Below are 15,676 nucleotides of genomic sequence, written 5' to 3'. Positions count from 1 at the left end.
GTACACTACATGGAGACAGTGTAACGTCTTTTTCAGGACAGTTCAATACTTCACATACTTTAACGTATTCCTACACACTTGTAGTAGCGCTCTTAAAGTTTTTATTTAAAGATTTAGAATACAACAAATTTTTAGTATTAATAAATAAGAATATTTGTACACGGTCATTGCTTTTTAGTTTGCATTTTAGAACAGCTTATTATTTCTCAAAAAAATAACTTACTATTGAATTTTTTTAGGAGCTTATCTAAATATTTTTCATATCTTGATCTTTTTTCTTAAGTTCAACGTTGTTGCTACTTAATAAAAGATTGAAGATTGTTTTAGATATTTTAAGTACAAAAAGTCGTCGTAAATAAAAATATTGATGATATAGTAAGCTAAAATTTTATGAATTAATAGAAATTATATAAATAATTAAGCAACGAATTTTTAAGAAAGAAATCATTTTTAGAACATTGGAAAGTTTTGCTAGTTATAATTAGACGAAATTTAATACCTATAATATACTAGTTGTTAAATATAGAAAAAATATATATAAGTAGTTTAAGTTTTCACATATTTCTGCAAATTAATAATTTTGCATTGAAATAAAAACTATCAATATTACTTAAAAAAATTATCTCTAAATTAGTATACTATATATATATCAATTTTAGTTATAAGCTTATAAATACTTTAAAAATTGATTAAAAAAAACGGTTTTAAGTTTTAATAGGGTTGTGTAAGTATTAAAAACTGAAGAGAAATTTTATTAATGATACCCATTTGAACTTATAACTGGTTTGACATCACACAGCAAGTGATCTTATTTGTAATTTTTATATACTTAGTAACTATATTAAACTTATAGGTATAAATAATTTAAAAATTTTTTGTTAGGCTACTTTTTTATGAGTAAATTTTATAAAATTAAAACATATATGCTTTACGCTAAAATCTTTATTCTTTTAACATTTTTTAAATTTTGTTACCGTATTTAGAGAATTTAAAATCGTGTATTTTCTAGGTCTTCTGACCTTCTATGAGAAAACGAAAAACACTAATTACACGTTTTGCTTGTTCTTATAACACAACGAGTTTTAAGTGTAAAAGTTAATAATCAGATAGTTCCATGAGTGAAGTAGTTTATTTTAAAGTAAAGTTAACAAACTAGTGTTGTTTAAATAGTGAGTTTATATAATTTATACTTATAGATGTTGTTTTAAACTATGTCATTTTTTAAGCGTTAGATTGTTTTCATGTAGGCTTTTCGATAAAATAAAAGAACAACTATAACAATATTAATAATTAAAAATTAGAAATCTAGTTTACTAGTTTAACTTTCAATAACAATCTTTATTTAAAATACCTATTCAAATATCGAAGTCCTTTAGAGTTAAATGTTTTTGTTCTACTAACTAATCTGTTTTTACGGTATGACTTAAAATTCTTTATAAAAGGTTCGTTGAAAATATAGTTGTCATTTTTGGTTCTCCTAAACATATTAACACTTTCCATCCTAAAAAACCAATATACTTTTAAATTTATATTTAAAAAAAATAACTCTTAAGTTTTTGTTTTAGATTAAAAAGCATAATATAAAATGACCACAATATTTTTTCTATATGTTTTAGTTAGTATTTCATTCTTGTGATATAATTCTTAATTTTAATAGCACTATTTTATTTAAACTACTTTATTAAGTTTGGTTTCAAATTTACTTAAAGAAGCAAAACAATAAAAAACGAAACTAGAAATAAACTAAACTATAAGTTAAAAAACGTTTAATTAACAGTGAAAGAAATAAACTTCTAATTTCTGAAACTTTATTTTTATTTTTTTTAAATTAAAGTTATCTAAGAAGTTATGTATTAACGAAATTAAATCGAGTATTTAATTTTTAACATTAAGACGATTTAAATTTGAAAAATAAGTATTAAAAATCTATTGAAATTTGTTGTAAAATGCATTTATCGTTAGTAAAAAAAAGTTATCGATAATTTGTTAATTAATAACAAGATGAGCAAAGTTTAAAAAAAATATAATAAAGTTAATTCACCAATTTTCGTACTAGTTAAAATATATTTCTAACTTTATTTTCCTTCTAAATCAAAACAATACCATCATTAAGAAAAACGTGAGAAAGTGTATATCAAAAATACCAGTAGCAAAATGTAATAAACAATTTTCTGCCTTGGAAAACAAAAAGTAATCACAAATAGCCTTAAGCAACTAAAAAGTCGTGAGATAAATTTTACATTTATTGTTCGTTTTGTGTGGTTAGAGACTAAACGATTTTAATGTCTTACAATTTTCCTTTGTTTTCTGACTTGTTTATATTTGTGTAATTGATTTAATAGTAATTATGTAATAGTAAAAAGTACTAAACGTTGTAATGTTTATTATTTTGAGTTTTATTTAGACATGTGTGATACTTTGCTTTTGGTGTTATGTTTTTATTTTGTTAATTTTAATTGATAAGTTTAAAAGCTAGTTCTGAATAGAAAACTGTTTAGATTAATGTGGTTTGTATATACAATTTTTTTTTTTTTTTATATTTTTGCTTACATAAAAGAAAATATTTTACAATAAACTTTTTTTTTTATTACAGTGTAAAACATTATTAAAGTAAAAAAAACTTACTGAATCATAGAAAAGATTTAAGAAATGATAAATAACCATGACAAAGTAAAAAGAATATACAAAAATCAAGTAAGTGTATGTTTCAGTAATATACAAAGTTTAAAAGTACATTGCTATTGCTTTGTTTAATAAAAACCAATTATATATATGTACGACTTAAAAATATATTTTTTTGTCAACATGGTTTTAAGAAAAATGTTGGTTTGATTTTTTGCACAAGTAGTCAGAATCAGAATCATAAAGCATAAGTTTTTCTAGAACTGTGCACAGTAAATTACTAAAAATAAATTTTGTGCACAATAGGCTACAAAAAGTACAAACTATTATTATAAAATATATTTTTTTATGTTTGCAATGTCTCAAATTAAAACTAACGTATTAAGAACATTTGTTTATGTTGCAACTATTAAAAAAACACCAAAGCAAACGTCATTTAAAAATAATCTTATACCATATTAATTTCACCAGACAGTAAATAAATTTCTATGCGTACTACTGTGCTTAAGTGCACCCAGTGAAGACCGCCGACTTCCAAACGGTATACTTTATTAATTTTTTTTTGAAAGGAAATATTAAAATACTCAATAAAACAACTTACTTTTAAGCATTATTATTTAACATTTATAATTTTGCTTAAAAAATATTTTTTTCAGAGGTTTTTAGGTGTTGGAGATAGTGTTTCAGACTCAGGTAAGTATCTTTTGTACTAATGCTGTCAGTAAAAGTAATAAAGTTTGTTTTTATAGCATTTAAAAAAATGTTATTTAATTTTTTTATCAAAGTTATCATAAGTAAAAAAGCATAGTTTCAATAAATATAGTTAAAGATTTTGAAATTATTTTAATAGTTTAAATAGAATTAAAATTAGATAATTCTGTATATGACTGAACTTTGCGAGAGTATACAAAAAGTAAACAATTTATACATTTAAAATACACAGTAAACAGTTTTTAGTATAAATAACTACTATACTAAGTTAAAAGTAAAACACAGTAATAGTAAAAACACGTTTAGTTTTTAAATACCTCTATAACTTTTTTAGTTGCTTTTGGTCCTTTCCTAGGCTGTGACTACGCTCCATATGAAGTTTTTGTTAACGCTACTGAGTTTCACCCCAATCAAGTGATATGTGATCACACTAAAGTAATCGTTATTACAATCGGACTTATTTTTTTGATCCTTATCAGCGTTTTGTTTAATTCAACTGTTGTAGCCACTATATTAAGGAATAGAAGCCTTAGAAAGCAGTCTGGATGTTTTAAGCTCTCCCTAGCTTTTGCTCGTTTGTTTTTTTCTTACATATTAACACGACGTTTAGTTTGATCTAAAATCTTAATTGTTTTATAAATAAGACTGTAACAAATACTATTTTTACTTTTCTGAACGTTTTTCTTACGTTTGATAAGGTCAAATTTTTTCTTAAAGTAACCGGTCAGAAATAAAATAGTAAATTAGCACGTATATTATTTAAATAGTAAAGTTGTTATAACAAAATTAACTTTTCATTAGTAGTCTAGTAAAGTTAAGCGCTTTAGATGTATAAAACGTAAGCTTTTGTTGTTCCCAATATAAAATTTTCAATTCAAACTTAAACATAAAGTCGAAGTATAATCTAGTAAAAGCAAAGAAAAAGCAGTAGTTAGAAATAATGTAAATAATAAATATTAGTAAACTTTTAATTTAAAAAAACAAACAAATATTGCATCGAAACTAATTAATAGTTTAAACACCAGTTTTTATTGTTTTGTACTAAAAAATTATTAAACTAAACAGAGCTATTATACAGTGGATTGTATCTACCTTCAGTTGTATACAATATCACAAACTACATATTCTTTGATATAAGAGATAACTTACAATTACCTATTGTTAGAAAAGCTGACGAAATTGAAAGGTAACTTGTTGACTTTGGTTAATTAATTTTTAAACTTAAAAAGTAACACTAAAAAAAACATAGGGTTTTTTTACTTCTTTTTGAAGTAGTTTATGTTTAAGTACTCATAGTATGAAAAGCATTTATACTTTTATGTATTTTTTTAGATTTTGTTCCTACTCGTAGGAGCAGTTTTAACAATTTATTTTACTTTTGCTTTTTAGAAAGAATTTTATTACGTTAGTTTTCAGTTCTAATAAAACATACAAATTATAATAGATACTTTGAAGCAGTTAGATAAAAACAGTTTTTATACTTACACACATCTAAAATTTTATAAACAACTCTCAATTTATTTGCAAAATCTAGAATGGAAAGATACTACCTAGAAAGATGGGAACATGTTGGAGATATTGACGAAAATTTTTTAAATATATATATTATGGATGAAAATATTACCAGAGCTACAACTGTAAATGTAATTTATATGAAGATATTTTCTTCCTTGAGTATACTCACATCAGTAGTCACTGTCCTAAGGTTTTTTTACTTTAATATTTAGTATCGTATTTCTAAACTTTTAAAAATGTACAAAAACTAAAAGATACGGAGTTTTTTAATGACATTGAAATAAAATTTTTTTGATAGTGAACTTAGTAAGTTTAGTTAAAGTTTAAAAGACTTAGTCGTTATGATATAAAAATGCGTTATAATTTTTTTTCAAATTAAAAATGTTCTAAAGACTTTCAAAACTATAAATGGATAACTTTTTAAAAATTCAATATAGCTGTTTTATAACTTAAAAAAAAACATTTAAACACTTTATATACCTTATAGAAAATAATAAAAATAATATATAAAAGTATCATTAAGTTTAAACTAAAAAAGTTAATGTTAGTTTTATTTAATTGAAGAAATTTATTAATAGCTTTAACTTATTTTAAACAGCCTTTTTATGTTATCACTCGATAGCTTTATATCAATTCGTTGGCCGCTGAGCTACAAATTTGGCAGTATTATGAGCAAAAAAGCGGCCGTGAGAAGTGTCATTACTATTTGGTTGATATCGTTTGTTCTTTCATTATTACCAGCTGTACTTGATGACTATTTTACACCTGCGTTACTGAATCCTGCTTTCACAATGACATACGTGCTGAAACCTATTCCAGTTAGTTTTATTTAAGAACTTATATTTTTACTAATGTTTTGAAAATTTTATTCAAATATGGTTTTTTCTGATTAATTAGCGAACTATTCATATTAGTTTTGATCAGCAAAATTATGAGAAACGAGTTTTACAGGATTTAGATTACAACTGATCTAGTTTTTTAATTAAAGCAAAACCGTAAACAAAAATATCCAAACTAAAATACATAATAAATGGTTTAAATAGTTAATGTTTTTAGTAACTTGCTACTACAGCTAAAGTTTATAGATAATAAAAAAGTATCCTTTATGAAAACAATCTATCCAAAAATAAAATATTATGAACTATATACAACTTTTTCAAACGAAATAAAACATTTGAAAACATTTTTTTAGAAAAACTGTAAATATCTAAAGTTATTAGTTCTAAAAAAAATAATATAGATAGACTTCTAACATAAAAACATAAGTATAAAAGTTGTTGTCAAAACTGGTAATTTTAGAAAAGCTTTTAGCGTCAGGTCTGATTTGACAAAACGTCACAGTGGGTACCAAAAGCAATATCCCTTAGGCAGATTTGCTAAAAACTGAAACACTTCATCATCAATCATAAATTGTTGCAGACTAAAACTATTAAAAATATCTTAAATGAAGTTTTAAAAAAATCGTTAAAAGCTGTTGTGCCTTCCAAACAATTTAGTTAAATGTCATATAAAAAACGTAGCTATTATAGATAATTGGTATAGGTTAACTGTCAAGTATATCTTTTGAACATGTGTTTGTTCACGTTTTTTTTTCAGTATTTTCGGCAGATAAGTTATATTTTGAAAAAGCAGTTAAAAAAGTTTTAAATTCAAAATTTATCTTATCTTTGTTTTACTTTAAGCTCAACTTGTTAAGTTTAAATAAGTAAGATTGCTATTTTTTTAAATAAAACAAAAATTAAAAACATCTGCAAAAATTTAAGTTTTAACTTCTTTAAAAATTATTGGCCAAAGGGCAGATATATATCAGTATATAGAAACTTTTATGATCGTCAATACTGCACATAATCACTCCTTTCGTTTGGAAATAGGTTCGCACTACTATAAAAGTGACTGAATTAAAATGTCTGATATAAAAGTTTTAGTTACGGATTTATTACATGAACTTCAAATTTATTTTCACAAAATAAAAATACTACCTACGTACGCTTAAAAATATCTTAAACTTTGTGTATTAGATGTGCTTGAAATTTAAAAACCTTTTTTTTATAGCTCAAGCACATATAAGAAAAAAAAATTAAACTTTTATGTAAGAACTTTTAGGATAAAAAACAAAATTCTTTACCTCAATTATAACTCAATCATACTAAGTTAAAATTAAACTAAATTGACGTAGCAAATTTTTTTTCAACTTGAATTAAAAGTACAGAAATTTAAACAAAAATCAAAACTTTTTATTACTTATAAATGCAAATAACTTTAAATTATTAAATTTTATTGTCAAAACTTAAATTGATTACTTTCGTTATTATTAAATCGAGAACTTTTATTTTAATTTCTAGAGTAAAAAGCACATCTATACTATTTACAAGTAAAATTTAGTTATCACAATTCTAATTTTATTTTATTTATAGTTATATTAATTTGATAAGTACAGTTTAAACGACATACTTTTTAATTTTTTTTGATTATTTGTTTCAAATTTTTGTTGTCCAATATGAATATTGCATTAAGATTTGTATTAGAGCTGGTCCACAAATTATTACCAGGCAGGATATAACAAAAAATTATATATCTCAATTAAGTTTTATCAGTTAAAGCTGTATACCTCCAAAAATATAAACCTTCAGAACTTTACAAACTACTTTTATTTGATAAAATACATAGTTGATTATTAAAATTAGTAAAGCATTTGTTTTCTAATATCCGGATCCGGTAGACAACTATTGAAAAAATATTAATATAAAGTATATTTTTATCTATACAAAATGTTTGCAAAGATTGTGCTAAAGTTACAAAAAAACTTACTCTTTAATACTTGACTTAAATGCTTTATTTAAATATATTAGGGTAGAGAAGACTCACAAGCTATATTGAAGTACCTTCATTTTTTCTTGTTTGGTATTCTAGTTTGGATTTTACCCTTTGTTGCAACTTGGGTCATGACTGTTATTATGGGAGTCCATAGTTACAAATTGATATCAAGTTTAAACAAATCACAAAAGAGAAGGCCTTCAAACACTTCAAGCAAGTTTTAATATAACTAAATCTAAAATGTTATTTTTTAACTTTAAATAAACATTTCAAAAAAACTGTAGCATTTGTATTTTAAAAAATATAAAACTTTGTATGTATTCGTGCATTAAAAAATATTTTATAAACCTTATTAAACTAAAACAACTACCCTGTATAAGAGAATTTATGTTAAGTACAGTACGTAGTTCTTACATCAAGACCAAATAGTCGTAAAGAAAAACACTACAATGATTTTTAAGTGTTTTTACTAAAGAAACTAGAAAAACATGAAGTTATTAGTTACTTGCAACTTGCTGGCTATAACTTGTTTAAAAAAAGTTGTATTAGTTAGTCTTGTCTAAGATAGTAAGGTGTTTTAATATCTTGATCTGAGCTATTACAACTAAATTTCGATTTTGTATAAAAAATAAATTATAAATCAATAAAACATTTTAAGTTAAGCGATGTTTAAATCTGAAATTGCAAAATTGTGTACCCTAAATGATTTATCCTCGAAAATGTTTAAGTTGCTTTGAGGTGTTTAACTCCTTAGGAAAGTTTAATCGTTACACTTGCAACTTTTTACTTTAAAGTTATAGGTTATTCAAAAGTAGTGACATGTTATAAAGCTGTTTTATACTAAGACTTTTTCATGTTAAATAAACAAGTAATTATAAGAGTTAGTTGTCATAAAAATTATAGTTAAATACGACTGGAGATCCTACTGTAAAAAAAACGTACTAAAACTGAATTTGCTCAACAAGGACAACAATATAGTTTTTTATAGTTATATGTAGTTTGATACAACAAATATGTAGTTTGATATATTTTTTAAAAACAACCAGTAACAAAATTTTAAAGTTAATAATTAAATGAAAAAATAAAAGAAAACTAAAATAGCTAAGGGAATAAAATACATAATAAGTAGTATGTAGCTGAAACAAATAGCAATAAGAAATTATCTTTGCAATAATGAAAAAAACTAACAAAACATGTAACAGTTTTTTATCATGATGAGAATAACATACGTTTTTACGAAGTTGTTTGTTTTTAAACATTAATTTAAATTAAATCACTGCTTTTTTCTTCTAAGTTTTAAAACTAGATAAATACAATTACTTCATATTATTAGTAAATATAGATCCAGATAGTCACAGCATAAACTCTGGTAGTACTAAAAAGTCCCAGTCTAAGAGTGATTTTATTAAAACTCTGAGTTTTTTATTTGTAAAAACCTAGACACTTAACATTAAAAAACTTTTATTTACTTAAAAACTAAACATTTTTCTATTTACAAAACCACAGGTATTAAACCAGACATGGAGTTAGTAAAAACCGTTGTAATTTTACTCACAACGTACACAATATCTGTTTTACCAATCGCTTTAATGACAATTGTACTTTCAAGCTTTCCTAATGAGTTGTACGAAAATAGATCGACAGGAGCTGCATTGTTCTTTTGCTTTATTGTATATTCAATTGGGTTTTTTACAAACATAATTGTGTATAACTTCTTTCACAAGGTAAGTTTTTTTGATAGTTATTACGACTTATATAAAACCAGTAGTTTTATGAATAATAATGTATATTTTATAAACAAAACTGTTTTAGTTTTTTGTTAAACCTAACTTAATGTTATATTGCCGTTTTTGGTATATATTTAAGAAGGTTAAGTTTAAACTGATTAATAAGTGAGAAAAATTACATAATACCTTACTTATCAAACTTTTAGCTAGCAGATTATTTTATTATGATAATATGAGCATAATTAATTATACTAATAACTTATTACATTAATAAATATTTTCAACTTATGATATTTAAAACTCAACTTAATTACGTTTATAGAGAAGTTTTATGTTACCTTTAAAAAGAACTACCAACGAATCTATTTAATGCTTCATAGGAATTCAGGTCTCAATTATCAGTATTATACTATGACATCCTCCGTTCTCTTACTATTTGTTGTCCCTTCTTTAACTCTTGTCTTCCATATGAAAAACAAAGAATCAGATCTTCATCGTTCATTAGCACTACAATTAGTAGGTTTGTATAAAAACAAAACCTTTATTAATAAAACATAGTAAAGTTTTTTATTTTTTTTGTACCATATTATGTTTTATCTACCGTATTTCCGTTAAAATACTAATCAGTGTTTTAACGACTCTACGTGTTAAATAGATTTTTTAATTTTTTTGGTGATGTTGAAGTTATAAATAAACAAAATAATATCATCAATTATTACAGTCGTTTGAATCAACTTAATTATACTAAATATCAAATTTTGTGTTGTATAAAATTTCAGAATAATTTTATTGCTGTTTATAAAAGGAACATGTCTAACTTTTTTGATTTTTAGAATTTTTGTTGAAACTGATTCCATTAATTATTTTAAAAAACTTATTTTTTTAGTTTTGTATAAAAAATTTAATATGTTTGTTCCTTCATTTATAGTTAAATATTCTATTTATTTTTATAGGTTCAGGAGCATGAGAAAACCGTCTATTATAAACTTAAAAAAATCTCCAAGTAAAAAACCGAACAACTTGCAACTAAACACTGCATCTACAGTTACTATGGAAACTACTTCAAGATTGTCCACTCGACTTTCATCTAGCAACTCCTCAAAATCCTGAATTTTTAAAACCTTGCAATGACTTTGTTATTCATCGACATAATTCAAACTTTTCTACCAGTTGCTGTCACTTTTAACATTTTAATGGGTCTTGTCTATTTATCTTATAAAAACAGTTTGGTTTATGAAGTTTTTTGAAATATTTTTTTTTTGTTATTTCTTCAAAAACTTTTTGTATATGTTCTTCAAAGCTTAGACATTATTAATGAAAAACAAGTCAAAAATAAATTAATTAAAATTCTTATGCTTAAAAGTATAATTTATATGCTTTTATAAACTAATCTTGACGTGTTTTATATAACTTACGAAAATAAATTCCTAAGTAATAAAAAATAAAACTTGAAAATCTAACTATACTGGTATAAACTTGATTTCACACTTAACTATAGTTAGATATTAGAAATGTTTAATATAAGTATGGAGTTTAACACAGTTTATATTTAACTATATTTTTAAAAGTTTACTTAGTTCTCTTTTTTATTTTTATTTTTTTATTTTAATAGTTGTTGAGAATTCAAGCTAGTACTACGACTATGCTCATAAATCTTGTACAAGTAGTTATAAGTTAAAAAAGTTTATTAAAAAAAAAGTTTTATCACAGTTCAAATAAAATTAAAACAACTTTTTTTTGATTAAACTTTAACGAAATTTAAAAATATAATTTTTATTCATTAAATATTTGCTTTTTTTGATTAAAAGTATAATAAATTTTTAGCTTTAACTAGCTGAACTAAAAATAAATTGGATGGGGACCAAAAAAATAGTTTTAAGATGTTTAACTTACGTAGTTACTATCTAGTCATTTAATGCATTTTATTGACGTATCACGAGAAACTGTCAAAATTATAACTGCACAAAACCAAATATGTTAAACTTTTGTTTAAAAAATTAAAAATATTTCTTAGAAAATCGTAATAATTACGTAGCATTTAAGTTCCGAAACAATTGTAAACATTTTCGAAAAAAGCTCTTTTTTGTATAATATTTATAAAAAACAACTATTTTTCATTTTAAATTAACCAAACTGTTTATAAATTCTGCCTAAAACGTACATTTGTCATATTTTTTTACTGTTTTTTAATGAATTTTGTGTTATTAGTAATAATACACCCATACACAAATTTTATTTAATCTTTAGTAAATATCACTTAATAATTGTCATGTCAATTTTCTTTTTAACATTAGACAATAGATATTTTATAATTTATTTTTTGCAAAAGTACAGCTTAGAAACTTAATTTATTAAAAACTTTTTTAAATATGACTTAAATGTCATAAACACTCGTAAATGTTGTATAAAATCTAGCTTTTTAATGAAGTTTTTATTGTTTCTATATAAAACTTCGTGCATAAAACCAATCCCAAAACGGTTTAAAAAATGTTTGTTTTCACTATTAATTATTTTAGCTTATGCATTAAATCTAACATATTAAGAACTATAAATCAAATATAAACACTATATCATAAGCACTATTTATGTATACATTAAACAAAATTATAGATTTCTAGTAGTCCAAACTATTCACTTAGAATTTTCTCCTATATAAATTAGTTACGGAGTTTGAACTTGGTTTTAAGTTAAGGAAAACTATGAGAAAACTACAAAGGAGAAACGTTATAAAATTAAGAAAAATAAATTATTATTTAATATTTTATTGCTATTGGATATTGTTTATTTGTTGGGTTATTAGGTATTAGCATATACTTTTTTTGTAAACTTTGTTCTTTTTGGTAATAAGTTTTGAAATCTTCGCGGAAAATAATAAAGCAGTATGTTTTTTTTTTTAAATTGATAATTTTAAAAGTTTTTAAGTAAAAGACTACAATTTTAATGCTATAAAGTTATAGAATAAAATAAGATAAAAATTTCTAAAAAAATCTTACACAACTTACAATTTAAGTTTTTTGTTAGTTTTTCCTTACTTTTACTATAGATCGATAAATTAATAAAGGTAATATTTCGAGCAAGGTAATTAAATACTTCGTTAATTCTTCGATGCAGTGAAATAAGTTTAGTTTAAAAGTTTTATAGTTAAAAACTTGTTAGTTTAAAACTTACTCCGTTATGAACTTAGAATTAATTTTATCAAAATAATGCTTAAATCAATTATGTAAAGCTTTTTTTTCATAATATTTTAAACTAAAAATTATAAATCTGAAACAAATTTCATTTCAGTTGAATGCACTTTTTAAATCGTTTACATTTTATAGTAAGTTGAAAAATATAAATAACCATTTTACTAAGTATGACCTTTGCTCATGATGATACACTGGTAGCTTACTTTGATTTAGGTTTAGGCATTCGTAAACTGTTGAAACCAATTTTCTCCAAAAAGCTTAGATTTTCTAAAAATAGATTTTGAACTCAAAAAAGAAAGTAGCAAGTACATTTAAATGATATATATGTAGTACATATTATGTACCTCAATTAATAAACCAAACGCATTAAAGAGTATTGTGATAAACTGTCGCATAAATTAAGCTTTATCCACTTTCGATCGACTATCTGCCAAAATTTTTGAAAATCATTCGGAAAAAGTTAGATGTTTATAAAGCTTGAACTTGCAGTATCCCTATGTACCGCAGCAAAACATGCCAAATGTGTTTTTAAAGGTAATAGTTTTAAATTAAAGCTAAAATTTGTTAAATATAACTATTAAGAATTTTTCTTTACTTAACTTTTAAGTTCTATTGAGATTTTCAAACTAATAGTTTTTCAAACTTCATGTAACTGTTTTTTATACTATTAATTATAATTCTCAAATCTTTAATTTAATGGAACTCATTATTCATTTATTGTGGCACTTGACTAAATGTTTTTTATTTACTGCATGCTTAGTACGAAGAGTTGTTGAATAAAAATCTTAGTAAAAAGTTCATACTAACAGTATGTTTTAATTAATCTGATAATTTGTTGACTTTAACAACTTTCAAAAATGGTATGTTCAAGAAATATAAGTTTTAAATTTTATTATAATTGTTTATATCTTTAAATTTTGCTATAACAATATTTGTCTACGTTAAAAATGATTAATTTCTGAATGAAATTTTAATGAAACGTATTTTTAAACCGCAATGGAATGCTTTTTGAATCTAAGATCAAAAAAATTATCCTTACCTTTAAATTTTTACAAAAAAAATTTTCAATTTTCTACTCGTAACCCATCAAACTCAAAATTTGAACACAAGCATTCAATCCATACTCAAGTAAAAAAAAAGATAACTTAAAATAAATAAAAGTTGACTTAAAAATCATTAATAGAACAGTGAGTATATATTTGTAAAGTACTGCATTACTTTATTTATAGTTTATACAAAAAACAAAATATAAAGTATATTTAAACATAACACTAAATACTACTAATTTGCTTAAAAACAACAATTATTAACTAAAAAAAACTTTTAGTAATATAAATTAAAAAAATACATTTCCTAAGAAATGTTTTCAATAAAGATTAAAGCAGCAAGTGCGTTGTTAAACTTTTTTTCTTAACTATGTTATGTAAAACACTTATTTATAATTATCGATAAGCGGCTAGTAAATTATTCTATTTATTTTAGAAATATATTAACAACAAGTTTTCAACGTTAATCAAGTTTATTTTTACTTTGTTTCATGTTTGCAAGCGTTTAAAAAAAAGTCAGAGGTAACAAAACTTACTTATAAAAGATTTATTTCCTTTTATAGTGTTTTAAATATTTTTATTCAAAAGATAACTATTAATCAGCGCAGTTTATTTTAAATTATTTTTCTTGATAGTTTTAATAGTCAAAGTAAAATTGAAAAACCGTGGTTAACAGTTGGAAAAATAACAAAAATAGATTAACTTTCTAAATACTGCAACAAAAGAAACATTATAGAGTATTGTTTATTTAAAGACAAAATAGCGCTCAAAATAGTTTGTTTTAGTATCTAGTGCACAAAAAAAATTGTTTGGTTGTTGAGTTTCACACCGCTTGGATATATTTTAACATCTTGTCTAGGACAGTAGTGGAAATTTAAGCGGAAAATTATGATAGCTTTATTTAAGCTAAAAGTGCTTTTCATCTATGTTAACCCAAGCAGGTTTTAAGTAGTAATTAAGAATAAAGTTGTTTAAATTTAAACAATTCAACTTTTTGTTAATAATCTAAGCAACCATACCACAAAAAGTAGCATAAATAAAAAAACTTAATATATTCCCAATGACCGATTACAAAAGATTATTAAGTAAAAATGAAATAGTTGCTAATAGAGATAAGTTATAGTCGTTTAAAAAGCTAAGTTTTTTATTTTTTGTTTATAGCTTTCAAAAAAAAAATATTTCAGAATTGTCCAAATATGAAAGGTCGAAATTTAAATTGTCAGAATATATATCGTTCTGCAAACTGCACCTATTTTAGTAGTATAAGCACAAAAAAATTGAGTCTACCAATGATATTTATATAGATGTTGTCAGTCATGAATAAAAAAACTTTTTCGTGCACAGTTTCTGGTAACAAACATTATTCTTTCAAATTAGTTTTAGCTACATAAGTATTTAGTTGAAGAGTAGCAACTGGCAATGTCGGGAAGCTAAAGTTTCGCAGTTATTCAAAATCAGATACTCGCATTTTTGAACACTTATTCGCTATAAACACGTTTTCGTAAAAAATTAATGGATCTTCTAATTCTTATTAAATTTAGACAAAAAATACCTTAAACGATTCGTCTTGCTTTGTAGATATGAAATTTTTGGTTTAGATTAAATAAAAACATCAACAACTTTTTTTTTGACCTAAAAGATCAACAATTTTTTTTCTTGTTTATTCTATATTAAACAACTAAATTTCGTGAAAAAATAATGGAGCCTACAATACTTATTCAATTTAGATAAAAATATCTTAAACGATTTGTCTTGCTTTGTAGATATGACATTTTAGGTTTAGACTAAATAAAAACATCAAAAAACTTTTTTATTTGATTTTAAAATTCAACTAATTTTTATTTTATATAAAACAACTAAGTTTCTTAAAAAAATAATGGAGCTTACAATTATTATTAAACTTAGACGAAAAACATCTTAAACGATTTGCCTTGCTTTTTAGATATGACAATTTTTGGTTTAGATTAAATAAAATTATCAATTTTTTTTTTTGAACTTAAGATTTAATTATTTTTTTGTTGTTTATACCATATAAAACAATTAAGTTACCTAA

The 15,676-nt window shown here is 23.2% G+C and overlaps 1 protein-coding gene across 1 annotated transcript; it reads left to right on the top strand.

Annotated features, from left to right (window-relative positions):
• Window positions 1-2,591: 2,591 nt before the first annotated feature.
• LOC145829592 (uncharacterized) lies at window positions 2,592-10,804 on the top strand. Its single transcript, XM_082937431.1, has 10 exons — window positions 2,592-2,694; window positions 3,279-3,315; window positions 3,668-3,907; window positions 4,399-4,519; window positions 4,868-5,038; window positions 5,447-5,666; window positions 7,698-7,875; window positions 9,169-9,386; window positions 9,770-9,909; window positions 10,343-10,804. The coding sequence occupies exons 1-10, from the start codon at window positions 2,650-2,652 to the stop codon at window positions 10,497-10,499; spliced, it is 1,527 nt and encodes a 508-aa protein (XP_082793557.1). The 5' UTR covers window positions 2,592-2,649; the 3' UTR covers window positions 10,500-10,804.
• Window positions 10,805-15,676: the final 4,872 nt, after the last annotated feature.

Source organism: Thalia democratica, chromosome 2 (assembly GCF_965202585.1).
Source record: "Thalia democratica chromosome 2, ktThaDemo2.hap1.1, whole genome shotgun sequence".
NCBI lineage: Eukaryota > Metazoa > Chordata > Thaliacea > Salpida > Salpidae > Thalia > Thalia democratica.
The sequence above is the reverse complement of the archived record's forward strand: the minus strand, read 5'-3'. Positions and strand labels throughout refer to the sequence as shown.

Bases quoted from the DNA above. Each gene is read 5' to 3' on its own strand.
- LOC145829592 (XM_082937431.1), top strand. From the start codon at position 2,650: ATGATAAATAACCATGACAAAGTAAAAAGAATATACAAAAATCAA. The intron at 9,387-9,769 runs GTAAGTTTTTTT...AATGCTTCATAG, and splicing joins TGTATAACTTCTTTCACAAG to GAATTCAGGTCTCAATTATC. The intron at 9,910-10,342 runs GTTTGTATAAAA...TTATTTTTATAG, and splicing joins ATTAGCACTACAATTAGTAG to GTTCAGGAGCATGAGAAAAC.